The sequence below is a fragment of the Molothrus aeneus genome, chromosome 11, assembly GCF_037042795.1.
Source record: "Molothrus aeneus isolate 106 chromosome 11, BPBGC_Maene_1.0, whole genome shotgun sequence".
Lineage (NCBI taxonomy): Eukaryota > Metazoa > Chordata > Aves > Passeriformes > Icteridae > Molothrus > Molothrus aeneus.
The window spans coordinates 14,040,885-14,058,639 of record NC_089656.1 but is presented as its reverse complement, the minus strand read 5'-3'; the positions used below and the strand labels follow the sequence as shown (position 1 = coordinate 14,058,639).

General features: G+C 58.1%; 1 protein-coding gene across 2 annotated transcripts; it reads left to right on the top strand.

The window, feature by feature from the left end:
- Positions 1-676: 676 nt before the first annotated feature.
- On the top strand, positions 677-16,979 carry FHOD1 (formin homology 2 domain containing 1). Of its 2 annotated transcripts, XM_066557614.1 has the most exons (22): positions 677-862; positions 6,900-7,006; positions 7,139-7,203; positions 8,512-8,579; positions 8,666-8,771; positions 9,147-9,241; positions 9,663-9,774; positions 9,867-9,961; positions 10,050-10,193; positions 10,312-10,526; positions 10,686-10,796; positions 12,250-12,416; positions 12,665-13,554; positions 13,811-13,963; positions 14,105-14,287; positions 14,553-14,672; positions 14,825-14,986; positions 15,087-15,277; positions 15,350-15,542; positions 15,622-15,775; positions 15,861-16,037; positions 16,539-16,979. In XM_066557614.1, exons 1-22 carry the CDS (start codon positions 677-679, stop codon positions 16,619-16,621), a joined length of 3,777 nt encoding a protein of 1,258 aa, XP_066413711.1. In that variant the 3' UTR covers positions 16,622-16,979. The 2 variants fall into 2 exon arrangements, with proteins under 2 accessions (XP_066413711.1, XP_066413712.1); XM_066557615.1 differs by lacking the exons at positions 15,350-15,542; positions 15,622-15,775; positions 15,861-16,037; positions 16,539-16,979 and having other exon boundaries at positions 15,100-15,261.
- Positions 16,980-17,755: the final 776 nt, after the last annotated feature.

The following is a 17,755-nucleotide window of genomic DNA, read 5'->3' as shown; positions in this document are numbered from 1 at the left end:
GGAGCCAACGGCTGGGGAACGCAGGCTGGAGGCAGGAGCAAGGGGAAAGCTCCCTGCCCACCACTCCATCACATCTGATCATTGTCATTGTCCAGGTAATCTGCCAAAAAGAAAGTAAAATGGGTTTTACACAAGCTGTGCTTTGCAGTTTGAGCTCAGTATGCCCCACTTCCAGAGTGGCACCGCAACACCCCTGGATCCAGGAAGCTCATCCTGTGCTGCTTCCCCCCTGCCCCAGGATGGGGAGATGGAGCCCAGCTGCCCACCCGTGCTCCAGTTCACCTGGGGTGACCCAACCCACCCGGTCCCCTGGAGCAGCCTGGAACCTCATGAGGCCTGGAGCATCCTGGAGCATCCCAGTGGTGCCCCACAGGGCCTGGAGCACCCCTGACACCAGAGCAACCTGGGGTCTGCAGATCCTGGATACCGAGGGGCCCTGATGGAGCCCCCCAGAGCCTGGAGCATCCATCCTGGAGCACCCCTGAAGCCAGAGCATTCCAGTGGAGCCCCCCAGAGCCGGGAGCATCCCGGTGCCCGGAGCATCCATCCTGGACGCGCCCGCGGGAGGGCGCGCCGAGCGCCGAGCACGGAGCGGCCTCTCCCGGGACGGGGAGGGCGGAGGGGCCGGGCCGAGCCCGTGTCCGCCCCGGGCGTCGCGCGGGGCCGCGGCGGGGCCATGGCGGTGGTGGAGGCGGCGGAGGCGACGGTGCCATGCCGGGTGCAGTACCTGGAGGACGCGGATCCCTTCGCCTTCGGCAGCTTCCCGGAGCCCCGACGAGCCCCGGTTTACGCCGTGGAGGAGGCGCTGGCCCTGGGGGCGCAGCTGCCCGCGCTGCACCGCCTGGTCGGGGCCCCGCTGCCGGTGAGCAGGGACGGGGACGGCGGGGAAAGCGCCGTGCGGGGGAGCGGGTGGGGATGGCTGGCTGGAGGGGATCGGGGGGCGAGGGATCGGACTGTGTGTCCCCGGCAGCGCTCCCGGTGTGAGTCACGGCGGGGTTTGTGAGCTCCTGCGGGAGATGCCAGCCTCGGCCGGCCCCGATGAGTCGGCGGGAGAAAGAGGATGTGCTGCTCAGGGCAGGCAGGAACCCTGGCAGGGGGAAGCAGGATGAGGGCAGGCGTCCATCCCCATGTGGTTGGGGCTGAGGCAGGCAGCGTGTTCCCCACCGGCCTCGCACTTCCACGCCGGGAAGCCGGAGCGGAGCACACCGCTCCGCCTGGGACCCTTCCAGTGCTGCTTCTTGCTGCGGCACCTGGAGCTTGGGGCGGTGATGGTGGGGGCGGAGGGCCACCAGCCCCTCATCTCACCGGTCCGGCAGCAGCTTTGTCAGCGGAGAGCAGTACGGAAATGCACGCTGAGCAATTTCCTTCAGCTGGGAGGAAGGCAGGAGGCCGAACGTGAAGCGAGGCACCGTGTCTTGTTTGTGTGTCCTCAAGTCTGGCTCGGGCTGGGAAGTGGAGGAGACACGGGAGACAGGGCACCCTCCCTGCCTATCTCCTGTGGATGTGATGCTCTCGGAGCATCCTTCTCGGGATGGGGACAGGCTTGTTTTCTTCCTCAGGAACGCGGGACCCAGCAGAGCTTGGCAATAGCTGAGCATCTTCGTCTTGCAGCACCACAGGAGTGCAGGGAAGGGAGGCAGGAGCCCCGGCTGGCTGGGGGGAGCTCTGCTCAGAGCTAGAGCAGAGAGATGGAGCGACAGGAGGGGGAAATTCAGCTCGGTGTGCCCGACACTGAGCTTGCTGGCCTTCCAGGGGAGAGGGGATCACTTCGAGACCTTTGCCTGCACCAAAAAAAAACCCCTCCCGTTTATTCCCCTTTTCATTTTTCTTGGAGCAAAGAAGCAGCGTCTCATGTCGCCGTCATGGGATTTTTAGGCGGTGACTAAAGGGAGTTTGTTTGGGAACAAACAGCCTGGAGACATGACGAATGGAGCAAACTCAAATTTCATGCGTGTGCTGTGCTCCCTGGGCAGGAGCTGGCTGTAACGGGATCGCCAGCCCGGAGTGCTGCCATGGTGGCACGGGGCAGGGGGAGGGGACACTGGACACTGCGTTCCCGAGGGCGGGAGCGTTGCAAGGAGGTCCTGTGCCCAGCAGAAGGGTGTTGATCCTGGGCTTTCAGGCTCTGTTCTCTACCTAATCCAAGCTCTGGATATTTTTTTCCCATAGTTTCCTCATATCATCCCATGACTCTTGGTGAAATCACAGGTGAACCGCCTGGATCCTGTTCTGGGTTTATAAACCAGATTTCTGGATTATATAGATTATAAACCATGATGCCTTTATCACACAGTGCTCTCTGAGGCAGCAAGGGCTGCAGAATGTCCCACCTGACAAGCTGGGATGCTGGCTGGGGTTTGCATGAGCAAATGTGTTCATTAGGAGCCTCCTGCACTGGGATTTACAGCCTGTGGAATGAGGTCAGTCTCTCAAGCCACCCAGCTCAGTTGAAATTCAGAGCTGGCACCCTTGGAGCCATGCAGATGTTGTTCCCCTGGCATGACCAGCCAAAGCCTCCCCTGGTGCCTTTTGTGCCAGGTAGCACTCAGCTCCATTAGTCACCGCCCTAAAATTAGTAAATGAACAGTCGGATTTTTCCCAAGGAACTGGCTGTAAAAAAATTCAACTGGGAATGCCTGGTGCCAGGTTTGTCCTGCTGGGCAGCATGCCTGGACCTGCAGAGCACTGGAAGAGGATTCAGCAGCCAGGAGGGAGCTGGGCTGGGGTACCCTCATAGTTGGAGGAAGATTGAGCTGCTGGCACCCAGGGGATGAGCTGCCATGGCAGAGCAGCTGAGCCCTACCCTTGCTGGGCCCAGCAAAGCAGCTCCCTGTGCTGGGAACAGCTTAGAGATGATGAGCAAGAGGTTTCTGGTGCAAGCATCAATGCCTTGAATAGCCTGTCCTGCCCCATGACACCCTTGGTGCTTCCTCTCCCTGAACAGGACCTGTCACTGATGACTTTTTCATGCTCTCCGGGAAGTGTGTTTGCTTGGAAATACCTTCCTGCTTTGTTTGCTGCTGCTGCATTGTTTGCCTCCAGGCTGATACTATCTTCTCCACTTTCCAGCATTTTTCTAGTACCCTTGGGTGATGCTTGGGCAGGGCGTGGCCATTCTCTGAACCTCTGCAGGCAGGTTTTGACAGGGCAGGTTTTTTGGCTGTCCTTTAAGTCCCCAAATGCTCCTGCGGCTCCCTTGAGCACTATCTCACCTCTGAATCTGGGGATTTTTCCAAACAATTGCAAAACGCATCAGGCTAGAGTTTTGCATTCTCCTTCCTCCCCCGGAAATCTGGGAAGAGCAAACAGTTCGCTGGCCTCAGTGCCATAAACTTGCTGAGAGCTCTTGTACTCAACAGAGGTGCCGGTGGGGCAATCTCTGTGTGTGAAGTGAGCAATCCCCATCCCACAGCCCTGTTGCCCTCTGTTTCCTAACAGGCTTGAGGAGGGCTTTGGTGAGGGTCTTTGCCCCACTTCACCCCTGGATGGTAGGAAAGCGGTGAGGAGGGGTCAGCAGCACTGAGTGTTGGTGCTCAGCAGCTCCCAGCACTCCCCAGCTCCCAACACCATCCCTGCATGGATCCCAGGAAGGGAGCTGCAGCCAGGCACTCATGCCACGGCTTTTCCAGGACACCAACTGCTGCCTGGGACTGGGCTCCTCCCACTGCCACAGGTCTGCTGATAAACAGCAGGAGATCTGTTAATGAGCAATGAGCCCAGCTGGAGGAGCTTCCAGAGGGAAGAAAGTTGGCACTTCTGGGCTGACTCTGGGTGACCTCCAGAGATCCCTCCTGGCCTGGGTATTATTTCCTGCCCCCATGATAAGGCAGTGGCAGTGTTCTCATCCACTTGCTGCCATCCATCATGCAGGAGTGGACAAGCACCTGAGTGTCCTGGCAAAGGACACCCCTCTTAACCCTGCAACTAAATTGTGGTGAATGCACTTGGCTGGGGTTGGGGTTGGGGTGGGTCCTGTGGCTCGTGTAACTCTACAAACCATCAGCCCCCCTGTGTGTTTTGGGAGGAAGAGCAGCAGCTGATGATGTTCTTTCTGACATGTCAGTGCCTTGTGTTTAACTGCTGCCTACTATATTTAAATAATATATTTTTCCTGTAGTTTCCCCACAGCCTTTCTAGAAGAGCTGCAGCGATGCTGAGAAATTGTGCAAAAAGAAAGTGTTAGAAAGGGGGTAAAAGTGGTAAAAGTGTTTCCTTTGCTGACAGATAAAGAGGATATTTGTTGCCTGGCCTTGGAGCATGTGGGGATGCTGCGATAGGGGTGAGCAGGAAAATGTGATGCTGTGCTGGGTGGTGTGAGTTCGTCTGTGCATGGACAATGTCTCCATATTGGAGGTGAGGAGGTTTCCATCACAGTCCCATTGAATCCTGGAACAGTTTGGATTTGAAGGGACCTTAAAGGGATCATCTTGTTCCATGCCACTGCCATGGGCAGGAACACCTTCCATTAGAGCTCTTGTTCCAAGTCCCATCCACCCTGGCCTTGAACACTTCCAGGGATGGGGCATTCAACACAGACAGAATCCTTTTCCAGGTTGTGGATCCTTGTTCTACATCAGGGTTGGCACGAGCATCATGTCCTCAGCAAGACCCCAGAACCTCCCTGTGAATGGATGAAGGGCATCCATCCTGCTGCAGGGTGGCTGGGACTCCCAGGAGCCACGGGCTGCATGTGTGAGCGTGGGATACTCTCCTCTCCCAGCTCTGCTTTGCCTTCAAGTCCCCATTGCCCTCAAAGTCTGGTTCATTTTGTAATGGTTTACCAGGCAGGAGACAGATGAACCAGAGCCACCCTGCACTGGGAGCTGTCAGTAACCTGTGACCCCAACTTGCTGCCCCCAGCACCATGACACTGAGACCTCAGCTTGATCCTACAGGGTATAAACCCCCTGTCTGAATAACCCCTGGCCCTGGGGCAGCTGCTGCTCCTTGGTGTGGAAGTGCTGCCCGGGATTTTTGGCAGGGCTGCAGGAGCCTGGGATGGCCTCTCCCCATCCCCAGGGAGGCCACAGCCAAGCCAGGGCCCAGGGCTTGGAGCATCCCTAGTGGGAAACGTTGCCAAGCTCACACGGGAAATACACAGGGTCAGGTCCCAGGGGCTTGGCCTCCCCCCACAGCTGGGACATGTCAGCAGCCCCAGAGGAGCTGGGAATGTTAACTCTGGCTTGCTGGGGCTGTGGCAGCCCAGAGAAGGCAAGGCTTTTGTTCTGAGGGTGATTTGCTCTTTGCTGACTTAGAGTGCCTAGGTGGATACAGGGATGCCTGAGGGATGCCCAGGAGGCTGGCAGAGGTGCCAGTGGCGATGCAGGGGTTGGCCAGGAGGATACAGAGATGTCTGGGAGGATGCCCAGGAGTACGCAGGAATTGGCTGGGTGGATGCAGGGATGTCCAGGTCGATGCAGGGATGCAGGACAGCCTGTCCCAGTGGAGGGATTGAAGCATTCCCCAGTGAGCAAACCCTGTGTGGGGTCATTGTTAGGGACTGACGCTGTGAAGGCAGAGCTGGCAGCCAGGAGTACCTGCCCAGTGCCAGGTGCTGTGTTTGCCAAGCCTGTGTTTGCTGCACATTGCCATGGCTGGCTGGCGTGGCCAGCAATGTCCAACCCAACAACAGTGCCCTGCCAAATTGCCCATGTTAACTACTTCAATTAATGTGTCATTTGACTTTACCCTGTGGTATTAAAGTCACACTCACAGTGAATTCATATGTGTGAGCTTGTGCCCAATGCTGGGATGCAAGGAGATGGGAATGTTATGGAAAAGAATCCCAGTGAGACACAGGAGGCATACCCAATATTGCAGTGGGATCTCCAGGGCCACAGTGGGGAAAGGCATTGATGGGAAAGGTAGAGAAGCTGTGACTGTTCCCATCTGAGCTCCTCAGCCACAGGACTGTGCTTGGAGCTTTTGCAATTTGGGGTTGAAATTGAGGTGGGGTTTTAGATGGCTGATGGATCCCCACTTCTCTCCCCGATTGCTGCTTTTGTTTGCACAAGAGCAGCTTTAATAATGGGGTTTTATCCCCAGTCCTCAGTTCCTGCCCTGCAGATGTGTTCCTTGGAGATGGTTGAGCAGGGAGAGGGTGGGGCAGGGGAGTTGCAAGTGCTTTAGGAACAGATCCAGATGTGCAGGGGAGGCAGGGTGCTGGCACTGCCCTCCCTCTGCTTCTGCTCATGCCTTGAGGGTGAATTGCCGTGTCCCAGAAGACCTGGCTGGGTGCTGTGGGGTGCTGCTGGCTCCAGGGTACCTCAGGACTTTGTGGGTGCCGTGCACCATGGGTGCTGTGCATGGATTTTCTGGGAAGGTGCCCCTTGCCCCAGCCTTGTCTCAGGGCTGTGCTTATCCAATTCTGATGGAAGATGCCACGTGGCTCTGGGCTGAGTCAGAGGGTGTGTCAGCCAGGGCACATCCCAGAGATTTGCACTGCTTTGGGGGGTCCCTGTCTGGGCTGGGTGCCCAACAGTTCCCTCAGACCCAGTCCCTGCAGGCAGGGGCAATTTGCCAGCTCTGGGAGGAGATGGATCCTGCCCCAGCTGAGCCCCTGCTGACTAAGGGGGAGCCCCAGGGAGCCAATCAACCTCTTGCCATGGTTCCCACCCAGGGATTGCCAAGGAGCTCAATGCTGGCAGGACTGCCCTCACTCAACCTTTTCCTGCCTGGGGCTCCATGTTTCTCCACAATCAGCGCCAGGCTGAGGCAGAAGGTGCTGGGACATCTCCCTGCAGAGCCAGTGGCTGCGGACAGGTGGGACATGCCACCCCACTGCAGGATGCGTCTGCCAACTGAGTTTGGTGTGAGTGGGAGGGTGACCTGGGAATGCTCTGGGAGCCTGTAGGGCTGTGGTGGGCATGGGCACTCAGCCTTGCTGTCTGCATCCCCAGCTGGAGGACTGCACGCTGCAGGTCTCACCCTCTGGACACTACCTGGACCTTGACTTATCCCTGCTGGAACAGAAGGATGATCTGGAGGGTTTCTACGAGGAGGTCAGGTAGGGCACATGGGGTACCTGAGCCCTGTGGGGACACAGGGACCCCACATGTGTGTGTACACCATGGGCAAAGAGCCAGGGGTTGGGGTGGTCCCACTGCAGGCACTCACAGCACATTTTCCCTCACCTCAGGAAGGGGAGACGGCCAACCCTGATCCTGCGCACACAGCTCTCCGTCCGAGTCCACGCCATCATCGGTGAGTCAGGGCTGCTCCCTCCTCCAGCCTGGTCCAGCAGCTCCACTGCCCTGGATGGGGGAGGTTTGGCCTCTGCAGTGAGTTTTGGCCAGGGTTTTTGTGATGGAGAGGGCTGCTTCCACCCCATAACCCCTCCCAGAGATCAGGGGATGTGGTCCTTGTGGGGTACCCGCTGGGTTAATCCCCTCCATCCTCAGAGATCAGGACTTTTGCCTCTTGGGCTGGGAGCCCACCACCCACTGCAGTTATTCTGGGTCACTCAGGCAAGCTCTAAATATAGCTGTGAAGACATAAACAAAGGGCTCTTGCGCAGCAGAAAGTGCTGCCATGGTTCAGAAAGCCTGCTCTGAGGTCCTGCAAAATTTTCAGGAGTCTCAAGCCTTTTTTTTGTCTTTGGCAGGGGGAAAACAAGCACTGAGAAGAGTGATGCCAGATGGGCATCAGCTGACTGTGCAGGGCTGCAGCTGAACCATGCAGGAAGGGGCAGGAAGCCCAGGGTCAGGGTCATGGTCGTGCTCTTTGCCAGCAGTTCCCAGGCTCTGTCTGAGCGCTGAGCTCTTCTGCTTTTCCTCCCAGCAGCTCTGCCTTCCCTCCCAGCTCTGACAAGCTGATAAGCAAGTGGAGGAGGCTGCCAGGACACTGTGTTTTACAGGGCATATCTGGAGGACTACTTGGACATCTTGTTTTTAGCTTGTTGCAGCTTTAAGCCTGACCCAAATAAGTTGGGATATGTGGCTAACTCAGTTTTTGCATGTGGGAAGTGCTGGTTCCCAATGGCCTTGGTGTCTTCATGGGGCCTTCCAGCTTCCCAATGCCCTGGCTGCTCCACGCTGGCTCCTGCCTGCAGGCACACCCCCAAAAGCACATAGTCTCCACCCCAGTGACAGTCCTGTCCCCGAGCAACCTGTGTCACACTACTGGCCTTCCTATCCTGTGGATTTTTCCCAAGCTCCGAGGCTGCTGGGAACTTTGGAACCATGACATGGCTGTGCCCAGGGAGGGATGGCTAAAAGTAGCTCAACCTCTTGCCTCTGTTCCTGTTTAGGTTCTGCAAAGGAAACCAGAGGGGATATTTGTGTCATTGCTGGTCAGAAAAAGAGGGCAAAAAAAAGGAAATAGGAAAGTGAGAGGGCTGAAATATGTAGTTGTGTTAGAGCAGCTGCTCCCAGCCAGTGTGTCCCACAGCCTGGACAGTGCTGGGGTGATGGCACAGAGATCAGGATCAGGATAAGTCAGGATGAGGGGCTTTCCCAGGAAGCCCCAGTTCAGCAGTGAGCCACTCACACCACATCTCTCCTTTCCTCCCAGAGAAGCTGTACAACTCACGGGGGCCCGAGCTGCGCAGGTCCCTCTTCTCCCTGAAGCAGCTCTTCCAGGTGAGGTGATGCTGGTGTGGTGGGGGACAGGGGCTCCCTCAGGGCTGGCTGCCACACTGCAGTAACACTTGGCCTTCTTCCCTCAGGAGGACAAGGACCTGGTGCCAGAGTTTGTGAACCTGGAGGGGTTGACGTGCCTGATCAAAGTGGGGACAGAGGCTGACCAGAACTACCAAAATTACATCCTCCGGGGTTGGTATTTGGGCACAGGGCACCTCTGGAGCAGGTTCCCTAAAGAAGCTGTGGGTGCCCTATCCCTGGAAGTGTTCAAGGCCAGGTTGGATGGGTCTTTTATGCAACCTGGTTTAATGGAAGGTGTCCCTGCCTGTGGCAGGGGAGTTGGAATGGGTCTTTAAGGTCCCTTCCAACCCAAAGCATTCCAGGATTCTATGCTTGTCCCCAGGGAGGAAGGCTGGCATTCAGGGTGAGCAAGCCACAAAGTCTGCCAGGGCTACTCTGCCTTCCCAGCAGCCAGACATTGCCCTTGCTGCAGTGATGCTGTGCAGGGATGGGAATTCCCAACCCCTGCCTGCTGCAGCATCAGCCTGCCCACTGTCTGCCTTGCAGCCTTGAGCCAGATCATGCTCTTCGTGGATGGAATGCAGGGTGTCATCAACCACAATGAGACTGTCCAGTGGCTGTACACACTCTCAGGAAGCCCAGTGAGTGCCTGTTGCTCTTGGGGGGCTGTTTGTGCCCTCCACTGCATCCCCTTCCCTGCTTGCGGCTGTCCCCTTGAACCATCCCTCAAAGGATGTGCTTCACTCTCTGCTTCTGGGCTTGGTACTCTGGTATCTTTGCTTGTGTTGGGTCCTGCTCCCAGCCTTTTGGGAGTCACCCAGGATCTGCAGACCTCCCTATCCTGATGTGACCACATTCCCAGGCACAGAGCTTGAGTAAGACACTCCTGCTCTAGGTCCCTTCCCAGTGCCTCTCAGCCATCAGCCTCACAGCTGCAGGTCCCTGGCCCCACGGCAAAGCTCCCAGTCCTGGGGCATGGGCACAGCCACCCCACAGTGCCCCAGCAGCACGCTGGCAGGCCCCTGTCACTGCTGCTGTCCCAGCTGCCATCCCTTGTCCCAGTTTCGCCTGGTGGTGAAGATGGCACTGAAGCTGCTCCTGGTGTTTGTGGAGTACACAGAGCCCAACGCCTTGCTGCTCATCCGCGCCGTCAATGCCGTGGACCAGGCGAGAGGTGAGCGCAGCTCCAGCCTCCTGCGAGGTCCCTGCTGGGGGACAGTGTCCCCTCCCAGCCTGCATGTCACCTGTTCATCCCTCTTTTCCCAGGTGCCTGTCCATGGTCCAACTTAATGGCCATCCTGGAGCAGCGCAACGGGGCTGACACGGAGCTGCTGGTGTTCACCATGACACTGATCAACAAGGTCTGTGGGGGTGTCCCCGTGGTGCCACACTGCTGTGGCTCAGTGTGGGTCACCCCAGTGCCAGCAGCATCCCTCTGATTCTGCCCAGACGCTGGCAGCCCTCCCAGACCAGGACACCTTCTATGATGTGACTGACTGCCTGGAGCAGCAGGGCATGGAGCAGGTGGTGCAGCAGTACCTGGGCAGCAAGGGCACCGACCTTGACTTGAAGCAGCAGTTCACAATCTACGAGGTGAGTGGGGCTCCAAAAGGATCTGGCCATGTACCACCTGCCTCCAGCAGGGAGGGTGAGTGCATGGGGTGGCAGGGATGCTGCTGTGCCCAGTGCCATGCCCCTGGTCCCTCCACAGAGTGCTCTCAAGCTGGAGGATGATGTGGAAGAGCCACCCTCAGGGGGACGCAAAGAGCGGAGGAGGACAGATGAGGGCCGGCGTGGGTGGCGATCCCAGGGTGGCTCCCAGGATCCCAGTGCCGATGCCCAGCCACTGCTGGGGTCTCCTGACACTCCAAAGGAGCCCCCAGCTGAGGACACCCTGCCTATCCCTGCACCAAGCAGCCCAGCACAGTAAGTACAGCTGGAGGTGTTCTGTGGTGGGGATGCTCCTGGGATGGTGAAGACACCGAGATGCCGCATAAGCAGCACTTGGATCCGTTGCTGGTGTGAGGGTGGAGAGCAGTCCTGTGGGACTGGGACCTGCTCTCAGTCCCTGTCAACTTCTTCCAGACCCTGTCCCGCCAGCATCTACAACAGCACGTCCAGCGTGCGGCTGGCCCTGGCCTCCTCCCCGGCTGAGAAGGAGCAGCCCCCGGGCCCAGGAGAGCGCAGCGTCTACAAGTAAGGAGCCAGGGGGGGCTGGGGGCATGGAGGTCCCCCAGGGCAGCAGGGTGGGCTCCCAGGAGCGTGAGGTGTGTCCATCCCAGGGCACACTCTGCCTTTCCCCTTGGGGAAACAGTCTGGGAGGGTACTGGAGCTGGAGAGATGTATGAGGGGGCAGCAAGTATCAAAGGGTCCAGCCAGGGGCTCCAAGGCATCCTTCGGGCATGCACAGCTCTGCTCCAGCTCCTCATTCTCCTCTCTGCCCATGCTTGCCCTCTCCTCTGCCCACTCTTTCTGTCTTTCCTTTTGCAGGCTGCACCAAACTGCCCCTGTCTGGTAAGTGCCTGGCTTTGCACGTGCATGCTCCCTCCCAGCATGATCATAGAATCATAGCATCCTGGAATAATTTGGGTTGAAAGGGACCTTAAAAATCATCTAGTTCCAATGCTTCCACTAGATTGCTCAAAGCATCCAGCCTGGTCTTACAGGGATGGGGCATCCACAGCTTCTCTGGGCTACCTATGCCAGTGTCTCACCAGCCTCATAGGAAGGAATTTCTTCCTAATACCCAGTTTAAACCTACTCTCTTTCAGCTTGATGTCCTATTAATTCTCCCTTGCCCTATCCTGTGGGGGAGCAGTCACTTGCACTCACCTTGCTGCCCCCATCCCTTGCCTCTCCCCTTCAAGTCCTACCTGTGGGACCCCAACCCACTCCCCCACCACCCCACAGGATGTGGCACGCTCTGATCCCTGCTTTGGGGTGAGGTGTCCTTGCTGGGGGTGGCACAGCCCTCTCCAGGTGATGGACAATGTCCCATCTCTCCAGCACCTGATGCCACGTGGTGCCTGGGCCGGAGGGGACTTGGCAGGGCTCTCCTGGCTCCCTGTGAACCCTGGGGCCATGGGGCAAGGGTTCCATGCTGGAGGGCTGCCAGGTGGGTGTGTGCAGGATGCACGAGCCCCGGGGGACTGCCAGCAGAGGGAGCTAACCCCTGTTTTCCCTCAGGCGGGAGGATGCCCCCTCCTCGCATGGGGACAAGCCTATTTTGAAGAAGTTTGAGTAAGTAGAGGCATGCGTGTGTCTCCAGGCATGCGCTTCCTTGGAGTGGTACCCGGCTGGAGGTATCTGGGCTCTGGCCACCCAGGGCATGAGGAGCAGGATCATGCCCTCAAGTCTCTGCCTTGGTGCCTTCCTTTGCAGCTTTTGGACGAGGGTTGCACTGAGCACCAGGTCTGTTGGGACCAACTGGTGACTGCAGCACCCTGTTGGCACAGCTGTGGGGCCATCACCTCTCTCTGCAGGGCTCAGAGGAGGTTGAATCCTTGGCGTCCCCGATGAGCTGTGACCAGTGCAGGGGGTTTCTGTGCTGTGGGACTGCCTCTTCAGTGTGGCATGGTGTGGTTCGCTAGTTGTCCCTATTGTCCCCATCCCTGCTTTGTTTTTGGCCAACATCCACCCCATCTTGCAGAGCTCGCTTTTTGGAGAACCTGGCTGCAGCCCAGAAGGAGAAGATCTCTTCCATGGCCAAGGGACGGCTCGACGTCCTTAGCGATACTACACTGGAGCATCCTACTGCTCTTGCATGGGAAAGAGACCATGGCACCTGTGATCCCGGGATGGAGCCACCCAGCATAAGTAGGTGCTGCCAGGGTGTGTTCCCAGCTCATCTGGGTCCCTGGGTGGGGATTAGTGGCCCCTCAGTCCCCATCCCATGCCTGTATCTGTGACACACAGAGCCTTGGAGGAGCTGGTCGTACCTCCTTGCTCAAAATGCTGGCATCTGAGCACACCTCACTGCAGAGCAGGACTCCAGCTCTACACTGAGTCAGCACCACCTGCCCCCTCCAAGCAGATTATTCCAGCTTCTCCCTCTCTCCCTGCAGGGTCTTGTTTGGCTCGATCTGACATCACTGACTCCTGCAGCACCATCTCCTCTGACACCAAGTTTATGCTGGACATGCTCTATGCCAAGGGCTCCTCGGAGTCGGGGAGGGAGAAGGTGTTCCATGAAATACCTTTATCCCCCCAGATCCAGGGTGAGGTGGAGATGGACACCAAGGGAAGCAGCAGCCAGGAGCAGGAGAGTGCCCGGCCCCGTGGCAGGGCTCCAGATGGGCCAGTAGCCAGCGCCCATGCCAAGCTGGTACGTGCCATGTCCAGCATAGATGATGAGACCCACACACAGAAGCTGGAGAGCACTGGGATGATGCCCATCAAAAAGGAAACGGAGCTGACATGGGAGCGCCTGGAGACCATCCCTGTGCAGCTGAAGATCAAGGACATGGACTTCACTGACTTAGGGGAAGAAGAAGATTTTGACATCCTGGACACGGGGCAAATGACCAACGGGTCTTTCCTCCATCCTGGCATTGAAGCAATGAGTGCTGGAACATTCATGGCTCCCCCTCCACCTCCTCCCCTCCCTGGTTGCCCACCACCTCCACCTCCTGCCCTCCCTGGTTGCCCACCACCACCACCACCACCTCCTGCCATCCCTGGTTGCCCACCACCACCACCTCCACCTCCTGCAGTCCCCGGCTGCCCACCCCCACCAGGGCTGCCAGGTCCCTCAACAACAGATGGCCCCTCTGAGGCCAAGAAGAAGAGGACAGTGAAGCTCTTCTGGAAAGAGCTGAAGCAGCTGGATGGCACTGTGGGGACTGGCAGGTTTGGCCAGGGGACACTTTGGGCATCCCTGCAGAATGTCGAGGTCAATACTGCGAAACTGGAGCATCTCTTTGAGTCACGGTCAAAGGAAGCGCCAACCTCAAAGGTACCAGTGGGCACCCATTGGCGGAGGGGCATTGAGGGGTGGGAGGAAGGCTGTGGGTTCCTGTGGGGATCCTGTTACCCCTACCCTCTCTCAAGGATGGGCACCAGAAGCCTGGAGGCTCAGTGGGGATGATTATGTGCAGTGCCCAGATTTGGTTTGGCTCACGGCCTCATCTGTGTTTGGTTCCCTGTGTTCATAAGTTCACGAAGGTGAGCCCTTTGCCTGGCTGTCCCCATCCATCCTGTCCTGTTTGCAGAAAGCCATTGATGGGAAGAAGGTGGTGGTGGTGTTGGACCCCAAGAGGAGCAACGCCATCAACATTGGCCTCACTGTGCTGCCGCCCGTCCATATAATCAAGACAGCCGTGCTCAACTTTGATGAGTTTGCAGTCAGTAAGGAAGGGATTGAGGTGAGCACAAGAGAAGCAGGCTCAGCTCCTCTGAGGTCCTCTGCAGGTCATTTCCCCAGGCTAGGCAACATCCATGCCATGATGCCTGGGGTGACACATCCTACATATGGAGACTGACATATCCCTCTTTCCCTGCTCCAGAAAATCCTAACCATGGTCCCAACTGAGGAGGAAAAGCAGAAGATCCAGGAGGCCCAGTTGGCCAATCCTGATGTTCCTTTGGGCTCTGCAGAGCAGTTCCTGCTCTCCCTGTCTTCCATCAGTGACCTCACGGCCAGGCTCCAGCTCTGGGCCTTCAAGCTGGACTATGAGAGCCTGGAGCAGGTATGGAGCCATGTACCCCATCTCCCCTCTGCCCTCCCACTGCTGACACCTCAGCAGTGCTAAGCACTGAGCCAAGCATGTTTCTGGTGAGGAACAGTCATATCCAAACATGGGAGGTGCCCCAGCATGGCTGGGGATGGGCTGCAGATCCCCAAGGCGAGCATGGGCTTGGATTGATCAGGAGGTGGTTGTCCTCGTGGGTGAATGCTGAAGCTCCCAAGGGAGAGAGTGGCCAAGGGATCTCACCTGCTTCTCCCTCACCCAGGAGATCGCAGAGCCGCTCTTTGATCTGAAGGTAGGCATGGAGCAGCTGGCCAGAAATCACACATTCAAGTGCATCTTGGCCACGCTGCTGGCAACGGGCAACTTCTTGAATGGTTCCCAGGTGAGGAGCAGGGTGAGGACCAGCCATGGTTTGTGGGCACCTAGAAGGGTCTGTTGGGAGCTGGGAGGTGCTGGTGGGGACCCAGTGGATCTGCAGACTGGAGGTCTGCTGGAGTAGGGACGAGAGTCCCTGCTGAGTCCATTGGGTTTCAGAGCAGAGGCTTTGAGCTCGGCTACCTGGAGAAGGTCTCAGAAGTGAAGGACACAGTGCACCGGCAGTCCCTGCTCTACCATCTCTGCCAGATGGTGGTAGAGAAGTTCCCAGAAACCACTGACCTCTACTCAGAAATTGCCTCCATCACCCGCTCTGCCAAGGTGAGGCAAGGCAGGTGACACCTGGGCAGGGGGACGGTGTGGGTCCTGTGGCTGCCCAGCTACACCAGCATGGCCAAGGACTGACATCTCACTCTTCCAGATTGACTTTGAAGAGCTGGCCAACAGCCTGGTGCAGCTGGAGCGGAGGTGCAGGGCCTCCTGGCACAACCTGAAGGTGATTGCCAAGCATGAGACCAAGCCAGTGCTGAAGACTAAGCTGACAGAGTTCCTCAAGGACAGCACCCAGCGCATCATCGTCCTAAAGGTGGTGCACAGGCGTGTCCTCAACAGGTTGGTGGCTTGGGGACACAGCAGGAACCTTGCAGTCCTGTTGGTGGCCCTCCGTGACTGATGTTCCCATAGGTTTCACTCCTTCCTGCTGTACCTGGGGTACCCAGCGAGTGCGGTGCGGGATGTGAAGGTGACATCCATCTGCAAACTGCTGCAGGAGTTTGCCCTGGAGTACCGCACCTGCCGGGAGCGCGTGCTGCAGCAGCAGAAGAAACGCGCCGCCCACCGCGAGCGCAACAAAACTCGGGGCCGGCTCATCACCGAGGTACGGGGACACTTGCCTGGGTGCCAGCAGGAGGTGACGCTCCCCATGTCCCCAACACCAACCTCTCCTCCTATTGCAGACTGAGAAATTCTCCGGCATTGCCGAGGCAGTTCTGCCGCCTGCCGTGGTGTCCAGCAGCCCCAGGGAGCAGATGGAAGCGGGTCACGAGAGCATGAAGATTGTGCTGACCTCCCCCACAGATATCCCTGCCCGCCGCAGCCGAGCCAGCCAGGGTAGGAGCAGGATGGCAGAGGAACTCAAGACATGCCCAGCTGGCCGGGAGCACCTGGTGCCAGCATCCTCATTGTCCCCATGCAGGAACAGGGCATGGCACCCCGACCCAGGGCTCTCCAGCCCAGGAGGATGTTCCCAGCTCACCTGATGATGCTTCAGATGAAATCATGGACCAGCTTGTGAAATCAGTGACACACAATCCCAACCCCCGACCCTGCCCCAACAAGGAGCGCAGGAGGTCCCGTGGCAATAGGAAGTCCTGTAAGTCCCATTCCTGTGTCCTTGTGCCCTGTTCCATCTCTGTTCCACGCTCTGTCCCTGTACTCTGTCCCATTTCCATGTCCCTGTCCCATGTCTGTGTCCCTGCTCAGATGCTTTTTCCCAGCTCTGTGTCCCTGTCCCCTTACCCTTTCCCATCTCTTTGTCTCTCTTGCCATGCCCTGTCCCATCTCTCCTCCCAGGCTCTGCCCAATCCCCATACTCCTTCTCATCTCTGTCCCCGTCACTGTCTTGTTCCATCTCCATGTCTCTGTGCTCTATCCCTTGTCCTCTGTGTCCTTGTTCCCATGCCCTGTCTGGCTCCTTCCCCATGGGCCACCCGTCACCTGCCATGCTGAGCCCACCAGACGGGATGTACCCTGAGACCAGTCCATGCCAGTGCACCCCATTACCCTGTCCCTGCCTGAGCAGGCCCCCATGTGTGGGGACTCTGGCACCCAGTGCTGCTCGTGCTGGCAGTGCCACACTCTGCTCTTCCCGCAGTGCGGCGGACGCTGAAGAGCGGCCTCACCGACGAGCTGGTGCAGGCCCTGGGCCTGGGGCAGGCGCCTGGCATGGAGGTTTGAGGGGGCTCTGGCTGCTCCCCACTGCCAGCAGCCCGAGGACAGGAAGCAGCCCCAGCAGCCAGCAGCCCCAGCAGCCCCTGTGGTTCCAGGAAAGGCACACTCTGCACCTTTGGCCTCACCTCACTTTTTCCTGCTGGCCTCCAGCTCCCAGAGGTGCAGGGAGCAGAATGGGAGTGATGGCCCAGAGCTGCTCCATGGCGACCGGGATGGAGGATGCTCAGCACTCGTGCTTGGAGGCTCGAGGTTCATCTTCTCAACAGTATTAGAGCGGTCAAGGGGCTGGACTCAGACCCCCTCTGGGAACTGGGCCTGGCCCACAGCCGCTGTGGCAATAAAATTATCTGATATGCTGCCAGCATCTCCTGTTCCTGTACCTGAGAGGCCAGAATGATGTGATACTCCCTCCCTGGCCAAGCCAGTATCCCTTCTCCTGCAACCCCAACCCTGCTGCCTGGGGCAAGCACTCAGTCAGCCCTGTGGCTTGTAGGCACCATTGTCCCTCTGGGAACAGCATGATCCCCTCTGTGCCAGGACAGCTGGGGGATTTTTTCCAGAAGGAGCAAGGACTGCTGCCAGGCTCAAGGCTGCACGCTCAAGGACAGGAGCAGTGGCTCGAGCACAAGGCCACAGCACAGTAAAATTGTCTCACACTTCACCTCTCCTTTACAAACCTCTGCTGGGGTGTTTAGCCAGACCCAGACCTGGGTCAGAGGCAGGGTGGTTGTTCCCCTCTAGGGGCAGGTCCAAGGCACAGCAGCTGTGTCCCCCAGCTGCAAGCCTCAGAAATACCAGTGCTTGGCAAAGACAGGCTGCCTGTTCCTGTAAATGCACCAAGGCCAGCATCTGCCGGTCCCCATGGGAGCCTGGGAGATGTTCCTGCCACCTCCTGTCCCAGTGTGGCTCATGCCATGCCAGACACGGATTAAACCCCATGCTGGGTGCGATGCTCCTCGCAGTGGGAACCATTTCTCAGCATCCCCCTCTGCCAGTGCTCTGGGCACTCTCACCTGTGGTAGAGGCCTTTGGGAATGGTGTCACATCATCCATCACGACAGCTCCACCTCGGCGCTGCCCTGGCGCTGCCTCCAGCCCTGAATCCCGCACAGCAGGTCTCTGTGGCCTTCAAGGAATGAA

Coding starts and splice junctions, on each gene's coding strand:
- FHOD1 (XM_066557614.1), top strand. CDS start 677: ATGGCGGTGGTGGAGGCGGCGGAGGCGACGGTGCCATGCCGGGTGCAG. Junction 9,962..10,049: donor CCATGACACTGATCAACAAG/GTCTGTGGGGGT, acceptor GATTCTGCCCAG/ACGCTGGCAGCCCTCCCAGA. Junction 13,964..14,104: donor TCAGTAAGGAAGGGATTGAG/GTGAGCACAAGA, acceptor TCCCTGCTCCAG/AAAATCCTAACCATGGTCCC.